At 40.6% G+C, this 18080-nt stretch overlaps 1 protein-coding gene and 1 long non-coding RNA gene across 9 annotated transcripts in view; one reads left to right on the top strand and one right to left on the bottom strand.

Annotated features, from left to right (window-relative positions):
* Window positions 1–17446, top strand: part of Cpeb3 (cytoplasmic polyadenylation element binding protein 3) — a 216535-nt gene extending 199089 nt beyond the window's left edge. For all 8 annotated transcript variants that reach the window (XM_063239354.1, XM_063239361.1, XM_063239360.1 and 5 more), the window contains one exon: window positions 11745–17446. In XM_063239354.1, the coding sequence (XP_063095424.1) occupies window positions 11745–11972 (228 nt within the window). In that variant the 3' untranslated portion in view covers window positions 11973–17446. The remainder of the gene's footprint in view (window positions 1–11744) is intronic.
* LOC134473792 (uncharacterized) lies at window positions 894–11846 on the bottom strand. The gene is made up of 3 exons (XR_010044217.1): window positions 11727–11846; window positions 4227–4782; window positions 894–2906 (listed from the first exon to the last, which is right to left on the bottom strand). It is a non-coding gene; the product is annotated as an uncharacterized LOC134473792 (long non-coding RNA).
* Window positions 17447–18080: the final 634 nt, after the last annotated feature.

Here is an 18080-nt window from a genome sequence, read left to right as displayed (position 1 = left end):
AATTTGAATTCAGCAGAAAAATGTAGGTGAATATTTCAGACAAGATAGGGGTAAAGTTGGATAGTGTTTTTTATTTATTTTTTTTTTAAATTTTATTTAAAAGGAAAAAGAGAAAAACACAAAACAAAACAAAGCGGTGTAAGGGTACAAGTAATACAGAACTACAAAAAAAAAAAAAAAAGTAAGAAATCACCAGTTAATAGATTACATATTATCATCTTAGAGATAGTTGCTCAAAAATTTGTGTTTTTTAAATAGAAGTAGGAGTTTTCAGAATTTCTTGCCCTACCCAGGAATCCATCTCTAGAATGTTTCCCTAAATCACTCTGTTTTTGAGTCAAATGGTTTGAAAATGCTTGCTTAAAGCAAAATAGACAGGTTTATTATAAGACAGTGATGGTGAACTTTCGGAGCTTTCAGTGGTAACAAATAGCCCACAGTGGCAGGTCTAACGTAGGCTTGCCACCACACTTCTAGGGCACATTAGAATCTTTTACATACTAATCTTCATTGTGAAGAGCCAAGAGAGAAACATGCAATTTTTCATGATTTTTTTAATTGTAGAATTCTGCTGAAATATCCCATAGTTTTGGAAATAATGTTTTAGGGAAACCTGTTGAGAAAGCACTCTCGGTGTTTTCAACTCTTCTTCTCACACACAAATTGCATGAAAGAAGCATGTACTGTGCTAAGCCGTTGACCGTTTTCCCTTCCTCGGGTTTTTAAACAAGAGTTTCCCGCCTACCATGTCTTTTCAGTCTGCAGAGGATTAGGGGTTGGGAAAGGAAACAGCAACTGTGTATTCTTGATACCAGGGGTGTTGAAGGTGATATTCCCTTTAATGTTTATATATTTTGCCTCCATTCCTTTCCCCCCTCTCCCTCCCTCTCCTTCCTTCCTGGGGCCCAGGATTTTCTATGCTAGAAATCATGGTATCACTGAGCTATATCCTCAAGTCCAGAATTAATTTTTCTAATTCTTTGTCTTTTGATTACTTGAGACTATGTGTTCATCTTTCTAAAATGTCATATAAAATGTCTCTGTATAAGGAAGAAAAATAGGTTTAAAATACCATTGCCAAATACTCTTCCTTCAACTATTTTAGTTTAATATTGAGAACTGGAGAGACTTTGTTAGCCAAGTTGAGAGTCTCTATACTTTTATTTAAGGAGCATTGTGATAGCTAAGCCAAAGCATGTAATGTTTGCTTTGAATACCATGCTATTTAAAATAACCCATTTTCAATTTAATGAGATGTTTTCCATTGCACTTTCTTTGCAAGCACCATAAGTACTTCGCATCTTTAAAAAAAAAATTGTGACTCTACTGGAAACATCTCAAATTTGCTAAAGTCTACCAAAGGTATGATATTTTTAACCTGCATGAAGATTAACATGACCCAGCAACCATACTCACAGAGTGTTGATAATATTACGTTTTGTCTCTGGCTGCAGCTGGGATATACAAGATGACTCATAGCAAAAGGAGTCAGCCTCTGATGACTGGTTCCTGGGCTATTTTTGTTCCTAACCTGAGCCTGGGACTCCTACAGCTCAGCCTTTATCTTACTGCGGTTGTACTCGCTGCCTGATCTGCTCTGAAAACTGTCTTGCTTTTGCTAAAGCTGTTTGACTTGTCCTCTTGAGAGGAATCCAAAACTGAGTTAAAATATTGCCTGAACTAATCCTACCTTGGCTTATTTTGAAATGCTGGGAGTTTTAGAGCCTTTGACTAAAAATAATTTTTTTAAAAGGAATTTGGGTCATCTAAAGAGAAGAGGAAAAAATCTTCTTTGAATAGAAGAGAACATTTGTTAAGGCTTCCCTTCCTGATTATGAGCCCTGATTTCTCCTGTTCTGTTCTCTTTGTATATCTGCTCTGTTGGAATTGTAGGTATTTTTAATATGAAAATCTCTTTAGATTGTATAAAATATTCCTTTTTTCTTTCTCATATTGTGCATAGAGGTAATTTATGAGATAAATAATAGGAAAAAGACTGTCACTGTTTTTCTGTGTAGTTACAGCGGAACACAGGTCTTTCACCGTGGGTTCAGGTGATATCAGTCAGTTACCAGTTTTTGGTCACTCCTTATTTTTACTTGGAAACGCTAGTTCAAACCCCTTATCCAGTTGGGAAAACAAATGAGTTGTGACCTAGTTGAGGTGCTTTGCTTTTGTGTACCTTGGGGGGAAGCCAGGGGTGATGCAACAACAGTTACACATTTTTTTTTTTTTTTTTTTTTTTTTTGTCTTTTTCCTTTTTATCGGTACTGGGGATGGAACTCACGACCACCTGCTTGCAAGGCAGGTGCTTATGCCGCTGAGCTAAATCCCCAGCCCCAACTGTTACACATCTTATAGATTTTTAACAATTTTCCTGCCCATATGGTATATTTTTCTGCTATCAGTACTTGATTGGGGATAATTTATGCCCCAAATACTTCTAGCCCCATTCCCAAATAATATAGACTTTTTAAAAGTTAATTTCCTTATCACCAAGACATAAGAGCCAACATCCTCTAATTAAACAATTCTGTTCTGTTCTGTTCTGTTTTATTTCGTGGCTTTTAGAGGATTTAACACTCAGAAGAAACAGGAGTTAGGAATCTGATGACCTGACAGGGGTTGTCAGCTCCACATTAGGAAGGGCGTGGCAGAAGGCTACTCACATCATGGTGCCAGGAAGCAGAACACAGAGGGGCCAGGGAAGAAGGTACACACAGCCCTGCGAGCTCATCACTGGATGAGTCCACTGATGGGTGGTGGAGCACTAGCATGAACTAGTCGCCTCCCAAACACAAGGGGTTTTGGGGGATGCCCCAGATCCAAAAAAGTGACACTCTTACCAGCATAGCTCCTGTCTGCGGAACTTCAGGAGGGAGTTTTTCCCAGAAGGCTACACTTATCTGTATAGAAAAACAGTTGAAAACAGTAAATGTTTAAATAAGTAGGAGTGAAGGTATGACTCAGTGGTAGAGCACTTGCCTAGCACGTGCCAGGCCCTGGTCTTGATCCCTAGCACCACAAAAATAAAATGAAAAAAAAATAGAAAAGAAAAGTTAAATAAAAAAATTCTGAATCCTTGAATTGAAAAGTTCTAAGATCCAGCTAGTGTAGGGTGCATGCTTGTAACCCCAGCACTGTGGAGGCTGAAGCAGGAGGACTGCACACAGAGTCCTGCCTGACAGGTGGAATCCTGTCTCAAAATAAGTTATTGAAAAATTAAAGCAACATTCCTTCTCTGGCTCCCAGAAGAGTCATGTTCAGCTGGATGTGGTGGCATGTATCTGTAATCCCAAAATGAGGAGGCTGATGTAGGAGGATTGTCACAAGTTTCAGACCAGCTTGGGCTTATACAGTGAGTTCAAGACCAGCCTGAACTCCACAACAAGACCTTGTCTAAAAAAAAGTCCATCTCACTATGCCAATGCATTTGGCCTCCCTCCCTCTCCCCCCCCCTCCCCTCCCCTTCCCTCCCCTCCCCTCCCCTCTCCTCTCTCTCTCTCATCTCTTTTGAGACTAGGTCTCATTATGTAGCCTGGGCTGGCCTCAAACTCACGATGACCCTCTGTGTCAGCCTCCCAAGTGCTAGGATTACCAGGTATGTGCCAACATGCCCAGCTATCGTCTGTTTTTTAAACAGTAGGATTTTAAAATAAATGTTTTTATTTAAAAAAATTTTTAAAATACATGTGTGTAACAGAAAATATCATGTGTACTGAGAATGTTAGTTGTATTCTGTGGCATAGGCTGGGAAAAAAAATTTTTTTAAATGGTGACAGAGTTTCACAGTTATGCCTCCTGAGCTATATCCCCATTCCTCCATGTGTGAATTTTTTTTTTTTTTTTTGTCTTTTTCCTTTTTTATCGGTACCAGGGATCAAACTCACGACTGCCTGCTTGCAAGGCAGGCGCTTATGCCGCTGAGCTAAATTCCCAGCCCCCTCCATGTGTGAATTTAAACTATGTCTCATCATGATTCTAAAATAGGCTCATGTTAAGAACTCAGGGTCCCAGACATAATGTTAAATAAAGCCATTAAGTAATTCATCATTCCTATTCAGGGTGACATATCCCTCCAGATTTTCCCAGGCCTCAAGAATTTACTTTAAAAAATAATGAACTTGACATGAACCAAATTAAACCTCTCCTCCTCAAATAATGCCCTTAGCTTGGAAAGTTTTAAGAGTGCAGCATCTTAACCTTTCATTTCAGGTATTTCTTACCTTGATAGAGTCTTCTATTCTCAACTCTCTTGCCCAGCACATTGGTCACCCACTGTGGGGAGGCTGTCAGTTGCTGCCTGTGAGCTCTGTTGAGTTGTGCTGGACTTAGCCCATTGTGTCACCTTAGCTATCAGGAAATGTGTTAACAGCTTGCTTTTGTTGTCATCAGCTAATTTCTCGCATCTCTAGATTGCTATCTTCTGCAGTCATCTCTCTGAGTAGAATACTGAGTTAAATATTTCAAAGGAATTAAGTACCAAGTTATTCTTACTACCTAGGTAACTCATTCCTGAGTACTATTAAAGAGAATGTTTCTGAATCACACAACACAGTGTGCTTCGGGCAGCTTCATCTCGTGCTGGGGTTTGTGCTTCAAATCCTGGATGCTGCAGACATGTACAGCTGTGTCACAGGTATCTCTGAATGATGAAGGCTCCTTTAGGCCGCCCCATGTGCAAAGATGGTTTTCTCTTCCTGTGATTAAACACTGTGCCTCTTGGCGATAAACCTGACACTGCCATCACTCTCGTAGCGATCACCATGCATCTGCGGCAGCCTGGAGAGACAAAGAATATTCACTTACGCTCCAGTATAGTGTAATTAGCTCCCCGCCCCACCCCATCATTCTGAGTACCGTTCCCTGGAAGCCAGGGGATAGAATGTCCGAGCTGGTGTTTTTCATGTAAGTACCCTTCATTCCACCTCTCACTCCTCCTCCCTCTGAGCATCACTGGGATCAGCATTCTCTTGTTTCGCCTTGGTTTACTGTTGTTGTGGTTGTTTGTTTTGTTTTGTTCTTTGAGAGTTTACTGTTGTTGTGGTTGTTTGTTTTGTTTTGTTCTTTGAGACAGGATTTCATTCTGTAGTACAGGCTGGCTCTGGGCTCTGTGTAGCCCGGGCTAGCCTGGAACTCAGGCAGTCCTGCTTCCTTAGCTCCCAGGTGCTGGATCACAGGCCTGTGCCATGTCCAGCCCGTGTCTTTGTTTCTTCCCTCGGATACAGAGAGCGGCTCTGCATGCATCCTGCCTGCCTTTCCTATCTGTGATCTCCAGTTCACTGTTTTCCTCCAGAAGCCTGCCACAATGCTTAGATTTCATTGGTCCTTTTGTCAGCCTTCTCAGCCTCCTTAAATCTCCGAGTTAACACTTTACTTGCATGTGCATCTTTCTTATGCCTTGGCTTACACCTTGTATTTGTGCTGTCAATTGTGGAGACCAGGTACAAACCTTAAGTTTATTTCTGTTAAATTACAGTACAGCTCATCATGTGGCCTCCTTTTTCAGCCTTTCCACTTGAGCTCTGTGATTTAAAATCCTTGCTTCTACTTGCTTTCCAGTCGTCTGTAAGCTTGCCTTGCCTCCCTCAGAATCCTGGGTATTTGTTTTATTTGGCTGGTTCATCTGCCAAAGGGCAGGCCGCAGCAGGGGCTGGTAGTAGGCTGTCCTTAATGTGACTTTCACACAATTTAAACTGCACCCGAGCTTGGCCAGACAGCTCCCTTATCATCGTTGCAGTTGTCACACCCAAGGAGAGGGAAGTTTGTACTTGTGCGTAGGTTTGGTCTCTGTGGTATCTCCTCTCTGCCACCAAGGGTTATTTAGTCGTTGTTTTATTCCTTTGGTATGTCAGTTTGTTGACTGATACCAAAATGACTGCACATTTTCAGTAGCTTGTTACAAACAACAATGGAGCATTGACACCGGTTAGTTAAAGTATAATTTTATTTTGTCTTTATCATTTTAGATATATTATTTCTTTTTTTGTTGTTGTTGCTTGTTTTTTGTTTTTGTTTGAGACAGGGTCTGACTTTGTAGTTGAGGCTGGGCTTGAACTCATTATGTAGCCTCCAATCTTCCTGCTTCAGTTTCTTGAGTACTAGGATTACACTCTCACCCCACTACACCCAACTATTACTTTTCTGTTAAGGTTTGTGCCTAGATGTCCTCCCAAAGCCTCATGTAGCCATACGGCTTTCTCAGAGATGGCTGAATCTAGAGTGTGTGATGCGGGGCTTGAGGGTGTGTGATTACTAAATAGTCCACTGACTGGTTTGTACTGGTTCTGACTTGGACTAAGAGTGTGAGTACTACACCTGCCCAGGGCGGGCAGCCTGTGTACCCTGTGAGGGACAGAAAGAGGCTTGTCTTTCTTCTCCGCTTGCTTTCTTACCTTCTGCCTGCCATGAACGGTTTCTCTGCCAACCCATCCTGGCCTTGGAGCCAGCTGATCATGGACTGAAACCTCTAAAAACTGTGACTAAAGTAAACCCTTCCTCCCTGAACTCTGGGCATCAGTAATGAGAAAAAGAACTAACCAATTTCCTTTACCTATCTTCTATAGCCGTTTATCCAGTGTTCCTTTTTTTTTTTTTTTTTTTTTGTCTTTTTTTTTCTTTGTATACCGTACTGGGGATCCAACTCACAACCACGCGCTTGCAAGGCAGGCGCTTATGCTGCGGAGCTAAATCCCCAGCCCCTTATCCAGTGTTCTTAAACAGTCTTCTGGGGCTGGGGATTTAGCTCAGTGGCATAAGTGCCTGCCTTGCAAGCAGGCAGTCATGAGTTCAATCGTTGGTACCAATAAAAAGAAAATGAAAAAGAAAAAAAAAACCAGTCTTCTTTATCCTTAGTGTTATCGGCACATTGATAAATTACATATATTCTTTTGCATCCTTCGGCACAGACATATTCCAGGCATGTGAATGTGAATCCAAGTGTCTCAAAAGATACTTCTCATCTCCTGTGACTATGGGCCCCTTTGAAATAGAGGGTCAAGTTGATCATGATCAGCTGTACGTGAGAATCTAGCATGTATTGGGGCTTTAATGGTAGTAGAGATCAGTAATGTGTGTGTGGTTTTGTTTTTTGTTTTTTTTGTCTTTTTCATTTTTATCGGTACCGGGGATTGAACTCACGACCGCCTGCTTGCAAGGCAGGCGCTTATGCCGCTGAGCTAAATCCCCAGCCCTGAGATCAGTAATGTGATTGCCATAAGATTGATGTTTCCAAAGTGTCATGGCTTAATTGATACTCCAGGTAGTTTTGGTGGTTAAACGAGAAATCAGTTGGTATTTTGTTACACTTGCTTATTGGGGAAAAATAGAATTAATTCAGATAGTCATTTAAAGGAACAGGCAAAGCTGGGCATTGTGGCACATGACTGTAACCCCAGCACTCAAGAGGCTGAGGCAGGAGGATTGTTGCAAGTTCAAGATCAGCCTGGCTACAAAGTGAGTTCAAGGCCAGCCTGAACTGCATAGTGAGACCCTATCTCAAAAAAGGTAATAAATAAATAAATAAAGTAACAGTCAGTAGTATAGATGGCACTGGAATATGGTAAAAACTACAAATGGTTTAGGAATGCCTTTAAGAAATCATTGTAGGGGGGTTGGGGATTTAGCTCAGCGGCATAAGCGCCTGCCTTGCAAATGTGTGGTCGTAAATTCAATCCCTGGTACCAACAAAAAAGAAAAAGACAAAAAAAAAAAAAAAAAGAAAGAAAGAAATCATTGTAGAACAAAACTGATTTTGGAAAGTAAGTACATCTTGTTCTGTATTGCATTTCAGTTTTAAGATAGCAGGTAGCAAGGAATACGCAGTCTTTTGTCATATGAGTAAATCCATTTAAGCCAAAATAATCACACTTTTTTAAGCAGGGGACAACCTAAACACCCATATCCTGCATTCACTTGGTTAGCATTTCACAGTTTGAAGTAGGTTCTTGTATCCATCAACCTACTTGATCTTAAAACATTCCTGTGTGATGGAAATTCTTTTAATCACCTGATGTAGCCTTTCATGGCTGCATGACATTCTGTATGGTAAGTATACCACCGAGTTTTTTTCCACTATTTTTTTGTAAGTAGACATTTGTTTCTACTTTTTCTTCTAACGAACATACTTTACGTGTATCCTTGAAGCTGGTAATTATATTTCCAGGCAATGGAATTACCTCAGTAACAATAACCAACAGTGGGATTATTGGGTGACAGTATAGAGTGGGATATCTGGTGTTGTGTTTTGTTTTGTTTTGCAGTGCTGGAGGCAACTCCAACCCTCAAACATGCGAGGCAAGTGTTCTTGTCACTGAGATACAACTCCAGGCCTGACTATATATATTTTTATTTGTAAGAATTTATTACTTTACTGTTCAAAACTTAGCAGTTTACATTTTTATTAGGAAAGGATAAGAACCACTTATAATAACTTTAAATATCAGCCAATGTGATAGGAACAAATACTTATAAATATGAACCTTTTTTGTTTTGTACCAGGGATCAAACTCATCTCCTCCTGTGTGGACTTAAATTCTTTCACAGGCATTTATGTTTCCCTGCTATGTAAACAACTGTTGCCTCATTGCTCCTGAAGTTTCCTTTTGCTGGGTGTGACTTCTGTTTGTTCAAGCCAACCTTCTCTCTGATTGACAGACCCTCTTTCCTAAGCTTTTGAGGCTCAGTTCTATTGTCAGCACCCCCGGGATATGGGGGTCTCTCTGTTGGCAGAAGGAAAACGTTCTGCTGCTGGGGGTCTGCGGGTGGAAAAGCACCACCTGTCCCCTGCTTCTCAGTAAGCCTCCCCCATAGAATGAACTCATCCCCAGCATTTTCAGAGATGGAAGCAGGCAGGTTAGATGCATTGTCACAAGCCTGTAGCCCCTTTCCCCCTGGCGCTTGTCAGTATCCGCAGATCGAGTTTCTCTACTGGGTGTGCCATGGTCCCGTCTTGCTCCAAGAATCTGGCCTCACATCATCAATCTGACCATAGCTGGACAATAACTAGGAAATTCTAGATGAGCACTGCGGAGTAGTTCAGTTTAAAGGAGAAGGGATTGCAGTAGTTTTGGAAGCCTGAGCCTCTGACTGATTTTTAACACAATTGCCAAGGTCATTCAATGACTAATGAATAGTCTCTTCCTAGCCTGGTGTGGTGGCCCATACCTACACTTACAGCATTCTGGGAGGCTGAGGCAGGAGGATCACAAGTGCAAGGCTAGCCTGAGCAACTAGCAATTTAAAGAAACCTTGTCTCACAATAAAAAGTAAGAAAGGGTTCAATCCCCAGTACTGCCCCAAAAAAGAATAGTCTCTTCTGTGTTCAACATTACAGTGTGTTCCTATAGTTATAGCTACTTGGGAGGCTGACACAGGAGGATTGCTTGAACCCAGGAGATCAAGGCCAGCCTAGGCAAAAAAAAAAAAAAAAAATGGTCTCCTGTATCCAGGAGGCTGAGGCAGAAAGTTCACAAATTCAAGCCCAGGCTTGGCTACATAGTGAGACCCTGTCTCAAAACAAGGAAACTGGCAATGAATGTTCACCTGGAAAAGAATGAAGCTGGGCCCTGCCTCATGCTATATCTATACATTAGCTTAAGATAGATCAGCAAGGGGCTGGGGATTTAGCTCAGCGGCGTAAACACCTGCCTTGCAAACAGGCAGTCGTGAGTTCGATCCCTGGTACCAATAAAAACGAAAAAGACAAAAAAAAAAAAAAAAAAAAAAAAAAAAAAAAAGATCAGCAAATTAAATATAAGAGCTAAAACCATATGACTGGGGAAAACGGGTAAATTTTGTCGCATTGGAGCTTACTGTGGGTTCTTAGGTAGGACATCAAAAGAAGCTGTAACAACAGCAAATACATAAATTGTACTTTATCAAAATTAAAAACTGTTCTGTATCAAAGAGTATTATAAAAAATGAAAATATAGCCTATAAGATACAGAGTGCCTTGGTTCATGAACGCTTCTGTTTACAAACAATTCAGTTTAAAAAAAAGTATTGGGCACAATTTTGCTTGTGTTTGCAAATTCTGTATCAGGTAACAAACAGGACCATGGCCATCTTCCCCATGCAAACACAGAAGCAGCCATCTTCTCCAAAATTATAAAATAAATCAAGTTCATAACTGAGGTATCACATATCTGATGAAAGTCTAGAATCCAGAAGATAGAGTAAACTTACAGTTTAACAACAAAAGGGCAACCTACTTTTAAAAATCAGCAAAGAATTTAAATAGACATTTCCAAACGAGATAGATAAATGGCCAACAAGAACTTGCGAGATGCTAAATGTCATTCGTTATTAGGGAAATGCAGATCTAAACTACAGGGAGGTATTACTTCATCTCTCCTAGGACAGTTATAACCACTAAAATGGAAAACAAATACCAGTGAGAATGTGGAAGTCGTATCTCTCATACTTTGCCGGTGGAAATGTAAAATGGTACAGCTCCTTGGCAAACAGAAAGTTAAACACTAAATATTCCCGATTGAATTATTCCTCACTGTCAACCCCAGATCATCAGTCACTCGGAGACACATGCACACTCACCGCAGCACACCTGCAGCAGCCAACAGGCGGAACAAATGAGGGACCAAGTGTGTGTGTGGCGGGTATAATGAGTACTAGTTTGGGTGAGTAAATAGAGCAGACAAAAAAAGGTCTCATGATGCTGTTTATAGGAAATATGCAGAATAGGTAAATAGATATAGAAAGAAGGTAGATTGGTCATTGTGGGGACTAGGAAGGGCAGGGGAGGGGATTGGGAACGTTGAAATGCAACTGACATTTAAATTGTGTTGATTTTATGTGAGCAAAGAAAACCTGGAGCCCACTAGGTGCATAAAAGTGAAGTGAGCCGAAAGAAAGAATAAGAAAAAGAAAGAAAGAAAGAATAAGAGTGTTTGAGGTTAAAAGAAAGTGCAGCTCCAGCCCAGAGCCTGGGTCTGTAATGCCAGCTCTGGGGAGGCTGAGGCAGGCGTAGGTCAGCCTGGGCTGCACGGCGGGTTCATCAGTGAGGCCTCCGCTCACAACAGAGAGAAACATGAATGCTGCATGATCAAAGTGCAGATGAACAGAGACGGCTTGGCTTTGAGCTGGGGCTTCGGGGCGGAGAGTGTGGGCCGCTCATGAAGACTGGCTTGTGCTTGAGCTGTGTGTGGGTGAGGGACCTGCTGCTTGCCAGGGCTCCCCGGCTGACACTCCTAACTGGTCTCTTACTGTAACTAGTACTCCGGGAGGCCGAGGCAGGAGGGTCACAAGTTGGAGCTCAGCTGGGCAATTTAGCAAAAACCTGACTCCAGATTTTAAAAATGTAAAAACATGTTGGGGTTGGAGCTCAGTGCAAAGGCAGTACTGGGTTCAACTTCTGGGACTGGAAATAAAAGGGAAAAAGAGAGCCAGCCGCCCCTTGCACCACCGCAGGGGCTGTGTCCCCAGAACCGCTCTAGGTGTGGGCGAGACGCTGGCCCGGCCCTCCTCCCAGCAATGCAGATGGAGGCGTGAGGCCGGCGATTGTCCTGCTCTGAGGCCTGCGGAAGGCACTGCAGAGCCGCCGACTTGCTGCGCCACGCTGACGTCTGTCGGCGTCCCAGGCCCGGGCTCGGGAGGCTGCCGGGCCCGCCCGCCGGTTCTGCCGCGCGGCCTCGCCCCCGCCCTGCCCGGCACCCTCCCACGCCCGGGCGGGTGGTAAGCGGGGTTCCCACTCTGCAGGGCGCCCTAACCTCTCGTCTCCCCGCCAGGTGGAAGTGAAGCCGTACGTGCTGGACGACCAGATGTGCGACGAGTGCCAGGGCACGCGCTGCGGAGGCAAGTTCGCGCCGTTCTTCTGTGCCAACGTGACCTGCCTGCAGTATTACTGCGAGTACTGCTGGGCCAGCATCCACTCGCGCGCCGGCCGCGAGTTCCACAAGCCGCTGGTGAAGGAGGGCGGCGACCGCCCGCGCCACGTGCCGTTCCGCTGGAGCTGAGCGCGGCCGCGGGCCGGAGAAGAAACGGGGAGGAGAGGCGCTGCCTCAGGGCTTGGTGTTCTGGAATCTGTGCATTCGTTCTCGGTTTTTAAAGAAGAAAATGGGTCTTTTTATTATTACTATTATTTACAGTCATATTACGGAACTCAGTGTCCAGTATAATGCAGAGTTGCGGAGTGTGTAACGGTACTGATTTGCACTTTGATTCACACGTTTGTCTGCTTGGTACCTTAATTTTCTTACACCTGATTTGTCACGCGTGACGGTACGTGGACTACCATTCTCATCAGCGGCCATAGGTTCATGTCTGTGACTCTTTTATTTGTTGTGTTGTTGTCTGATTGTTTTTAAACTGGAGCATGCACTTATTTTCAGAAACTTAAGAGAGTCGCCCCTAGGACAAGACTTACCAAAGGTAATACTCGTGTGTAGGTGGCAGATGTAGCAAAAACTTCACAACAATTCGACAATTGTTAGTTGGGGTCTTTTAGAATAAGGATCGCCCTTAAAGAAAGTACGCCTTTAGTTGCTCTGTGTTTGACTTTTAAGGATACCTCATAAGCTGAATCCTATTGTTTCCTTAATGTTTGATTTTTGTTTTGCTGAGGATTTGGTTAGATCTTTTTAGTGTTATGTAAATTTATGCTGCAATAGCTTTTGCTGCTATTAAAATGGTATATTAATACCATAATACTCTATTCAGGCTAAGGTATCAATGAAAAACGAAACAAAACCCAACAACACACTTCTGTGATTTAGGAATAGAGTAAACTGCCGAAAGGAGATGAGAACAGACTTCTCAGAAGGCTTCACAGGAAGGTCACTACTTCTGACTGCATGTTTAACTTAATCAGGTTGCTGCATGCAATAAATTTTATATCCAATGTCTAGTATAAAACCTTCCCACAATGCACAAATTAAGAAACTATATAAGCTATAAAATACTCATTTTTTAAAAGAGTTTTTTTTCATTAATGAATTGGTAATGGAATGGAGGAAGGCATGCCTCAGTGGATGGAATGCTTCTGAACAGGAAGAGCCCACGAAAGGATCTATATTACAACCAATATAAAACCTAGGCATAGGATTTTCTTCAAGCAAACTTGTGGATGGTAGATGAAGTACTTTGCGGTGCTCTGTTATATATTGTGCAATTTATTTTATATAGTAAAGTAATTATGTCTAACTGTGATCAAACTTAACTCTTTTAAGCCTCTGTGTCAGACATTGATGAACGTGACAGTTCATAACTGGTATATTGTTAAGTAACACGAGCTCTTATTTACTATCTCCTAGTGCTTGCACCATTTTACATAGCTTCAGACCTTGTCCAGAAGAACCAAAGAGCTCATCTTAGCTTACAAACACTAAGACATATATACAGTATCTAGAGATAAGTTGTCAGATTGACAAATGAGGCACATCTTTTTAAAGTTGTGTAGTGGTGATGCTAAAGAAATGTCTGTACAAAACAAGATGGCCTGGGCAAAGTTGGTTGTCTGGGTGAGAAATTAGCTATTTAATTCCCTGGATTTATCCTGTAAAGCTTGAATAAAATTAAGCCCTGCTAGTACTACCATGGACATTTTTTTAGCACTCACTCTTGGGCTGCAGATAGTAATATATAAACACACACAATGATTGCGAGACTATATAAATCTTTTTTTAATCTTTTTCCTATGTTTCGGAATTCTGGGGACAATCTGACTGGATATGACACTGCAGAATAGATTTTTTAAGTCGCTGTGTTTTATGTGCTGTGATGTCCTTGTATCGTCTTAAGTTAGCATTGCATGTTTTGGGGTTTTTTTCCTCCATTGTTTAGTTGCAGTTACTGGCTCTCAAGTTACAGTTTGTTTTCAAAAAGGAAAAACAAAATAGCTTTTTACTAAATTAAAAATGCTTATTAGAATCCTCCCCTTTTGAGGTTATCTCTGGGCTTGTTGGTAATAATTGGGTTTTTTTCCAGCCCAGATATGGTTTAGCTTTTTTTTTTTTTTAAATATTTTTAATATGTTTGTGGTTTTTTGTTTTTGTTTTTCATCTGTACAAGAAATTTTGTTATGTACTACTACATTTTGTATTCTAGACAGTTTTCAAAAGTTGGCTGAAGATTTTTGTTTGTTTGTTTTTAAGGAAAAAGGCATGCTTTCTGACTGACATGATCTTTTGCAATACCTCAATTTTGAAATATAGGAAAGAAAATGATATTTTCTAAGTAAGTTTATTCAGAAAAATATATATTAATTTAATTCTGTAACAAAATGATTTAACAGATGGGTAACTTTATTTTTTTCATGCTTATTTGTGTTTTTTGAAAATGAAGAAGTTAGAGCTTTATAACTATAATATTAAAGATCATATCTAACCTACAGAAATCTACCTAATTATGTGAAAGAAGCAAAACTTTTTGAAGAAGCACCCCTCTTTCATGTACTAAAATAACACTGAGATTTTTAAAAAACTGAAGGATTGCACAACGTAAAGCTGAAGTGAAGGCAGAAAAACAATGTCATGAAGAGCAGGTTACAAAAATAAACTCCCTTCGGTGCTGAAAGTTGTGACTAGATGGTGGAAACTACTTTCCCTTAATTTGTATATTTATAATCAAGCGTTGATTGTGCACGACTGACCAGGATTGTGAAAGAGTTCTTCTGTTTGTATTTTTTTAAAGAGAACTTTTTTAGTTTATTAAATTATAACATGTTCCTTTTTGTTTTGTAAATAAACGTGTCCCCAAGTTCTTAATGTTATATTAAAAGAAAGGGTCCTTCAAAAAAATTATATTTTAAAACATAGAGGTGTTCTGACCTGCAACTTGACTGGGAAGCCCCTGGGTGACACAGGTCCTGTCGTGGCCTTGCCTTGATGTGACACTTGAACTAGTCGATTTTTTGAAGGCTATAACCTAACCTCGACTATTTGTTGTTATGTGCAATACTGTTTGTACTGTTTGTATAAAAAAAATAGAAAAAAAAGAAAAGAAAAAAGGCATAAATCTTTATTGCAGATTTATTTTCATTGCAAACTTTAGACATTGTGATTCACTGAAATCATTTTTCTACTGTCAGATATGTACCTTTTCTTCATGCTGGTATTTTTTCAATAGTAATGTAGCCTTTGTACTGAGACAAATTTTCATTGTTATTTTTAGAAAGATTTTTTGCTAAGAAAAAAATTAAACATATTTACATATTTTTCATTTTGTTTCGTATTTTCTTTAAGGAGTGCTTTCTCAATCATTAATAGAGTTGTTTCTGGGAGGGACTTTCATATCTGGTCAATGTCATATTATTTTGTATTTTTACTTGGAATAAATTAATTTTATGATGCTAATTCTTTAAAAGTTTATTTTTTTCATTTTCAGTTATTTTTGAAGCTAAAACCTTTGTAATATTGTTACTAAAGTGTCTAGTTTTTTGAAATGCAAAGCTTTATGTATTATCTTGCTGATGTGGTTTACAATAGTGTGACAACGATGAAAATGGTTGGTTATGTACAGTGATTGGAAATGTAACGGATAATTGGGTAATAAAGTGACAGAGTGAGCAGAACATGTGAAATTTTGACAAGCCTTTTCCTTTATTACAGTGACGCAGTGTAAGACTAGGGATGTCACAGTACAGGTCTCTAGGGATGTCACAGTGGATTTATACAACACCAGATGCAGCCAAATCTGTGGCCCTGATAAAGAAGTCACCCTACTGAGATACCACTGGGTTTCAAACCTAGCTAGGTCAACACAATATTTCATGGCTTTGCCCCCTCTAACTTCATTTTGTCGTGTGTGTGTGTGTGTGTGTGTGTGTGTGTGTGTGTGTGTGTGTATCTGCCACCAGCTGCTGTCCACGTGTGAGATGGTGCCTTTCTCTCCCAAATCTTTTACATGAATCTACAGTGGTGACATCTGTGAGCTGGAGGAAGTGGCTGAGAGGACACCAGCTTCTGATGGTCTAATATAGACTGACTGCAGAGTCACACGGGGTGCTTTCCTGGAAGAGCTGGTTGGCGGCACGAGGAAGGCCCCCTGGATGTCACCACTGTACGTGGTCACTGTGTGTGTCCGGCTGCATCTTCCTCCACACCCGCCTGCTCTGTTATTCGCACCATGCCCCTTTGCTTTTATCTCGGCAGTGCACTGCGCCCCTCTGTGCATGATCTGTCTGCTCCTGCTGCGTTCCCAGTCCCCCCCTCACCTGGAAGCCTTGCTGTTCAGGCAGCATGATGGTGCAGTGGCACCTAAAATTAATGCAAAAAACATTGTACAACTGCAAAACTGGTGTTGCGTAAACAGAACATCCGATGACTTGCTCTAGATAGATGGCGTGTTTCTACTAGTCATTGGTGGCCTCTTCTAGCTCCATAGCTATGGAGCTGAGGTTAATCAATAACTTAGAGAAACTTGAGTCCAGAGATGGCTCCTGGGTATGCTCTATGTATTCAGTTTTGTAAATAATATATAGATTAGATCAAGTTGTGATGTAAAATTTTAACTCGAATTGGGTACTACTGGTTGGAATTTTACATTAACTACAAATGATTAGGAACAGAAGAAAGAAATTGGAAAAATTCTTGTTTAGTGGTATAAAGATTATGCTTAGATTTCTGCCTATATCTTGTGTTTTATAGCTTGTTAGTGAGGCATGGGCTAATGCAGAATGTACTGCATTTATGCAATTAGCAAATAATTGCTAGTTTTCATTTTATCTATTATATTAGCAACAAATGGCATTTAACTGGGTAAAGCTCCTACCTAAATATTTGAGTATTGTGACATCTCTACTTGCAAGGTTTGAATGAAAGATTAGTCACAGATTAGTGAAAAAGAGTATCTTTTGTTAAAACTGGCTTATTTGTATGAACTGTTGCTTTTTCACTAGTTTCTATGGTATGTTTGCTAACATTTCTTTGTTTTCTTTTTCTTTTATAATCAGACTTCTCTATCTCAGCTACACTAGTGTTCCATCTTACCAGAGAGTATTTTATAATTAATGCTGTTGACTTTATACCCCAAAATGGATCAAGGAATGGCTCTGTGATTCAGGGTTGTTTAAATTTGTATGATGAAGAAATTAATTGTAACAAGTAGAAATCTTGGGTGCTAACACAAGACAACTCTTTTTCCTGGATACAGTTCCACTGGGGTATAAAGTATTAGGTATTTGTATTTTTGCTGTCAAAATAATGGACATAACTTTTAGAGTGTTCACAGCTAAGATCTCTGTATTTGTTTTTCAACTAACAACTAATTTTAAATGTATTGTATCTTTTATTACCTGTGTTCTTAGATTGTTTTTTTGCTAGTAACCCTTACTCAGCTTCTGCCTTTGGGGCTTGGACTAATACTGCTTGTATGGAACTACAGTACTGTGACTAAATATGGAGCTCAATGCAGCCACTGCTTACAACTGCTTAAACTTTGTAGTTTGGACTTTTTTTCTGTAATAACTTATTAAATCTAGTTGTATGAAGTACTGACACTTGTCATCCTTTGCATTTGCTAAGGAATAAGCTTGGTGTACTTGGTTCACATCTGGGGAACATTTCAATTCACTTGATTAGCTTTTGGTGACAAATTCCTTTACAGCACAGGGAACACGCAAAGTTCTTTCCTCTGATACAGGGCTTGAGAGTATATAATTGTTGACTCTTGTGAACCTGTATCCAATACCCGGTGTTTAGGGCCGCAGTGAGGGGTTTGTTTTTGTTTTGTTTCCCCACCCCCCACGTTAGGTGGGGATTGGGCCCAGGGCCCTGGGCATAGCTAAATTAGTGCTCTACCTCTGAGCTGCTTCAACCATGGTGCAGTTGGGTGTTAAATGCGAGCACTTTGCCACATGAAATCAGTGTTCAAAATTACAAAAAAAGAAAAAGTATTGTTGCCTTCGTTTTTACTTTTTTTTTACAATTAAACTAGGTCTCCCTTCTTTTTTTTTCTTTAATTTAATGGATCTTTAAAATCCCGAGTTGGTTGTGGACAGGACAGATGCTCTTTTCCAGGTACTAATCCTTCCAGAAAAGGGATCAAAACAAATCCCCTGCAGAGCTTTCAAAACAAGCGGGGCGCGTCCCCAGCCCACAAACTGATGCTTTCGGGGTGGGGCCTGG

This window comes from Cavia porcellus, unplaced genomic scaffold, assembly GCF_034190915.1.
Source record: "Cavia porcellus strain 051 isolate PalLab524CR breed Dunkin Hartley unplaced genomic scaffold, mCavPor4.1 scaffold_28, whole genome shotgun sequence".
NCBI lineage: Eukaryota > Metazoa > Chordata > Mammalia > Rodentia > Caviidae > Cavia > Cavia porcellus.
The sequence above is the reverse complement of the archived record's forward strand: the minus strand, read 5'-3'. Positions and strand labels throughout refer to the sequence as shown.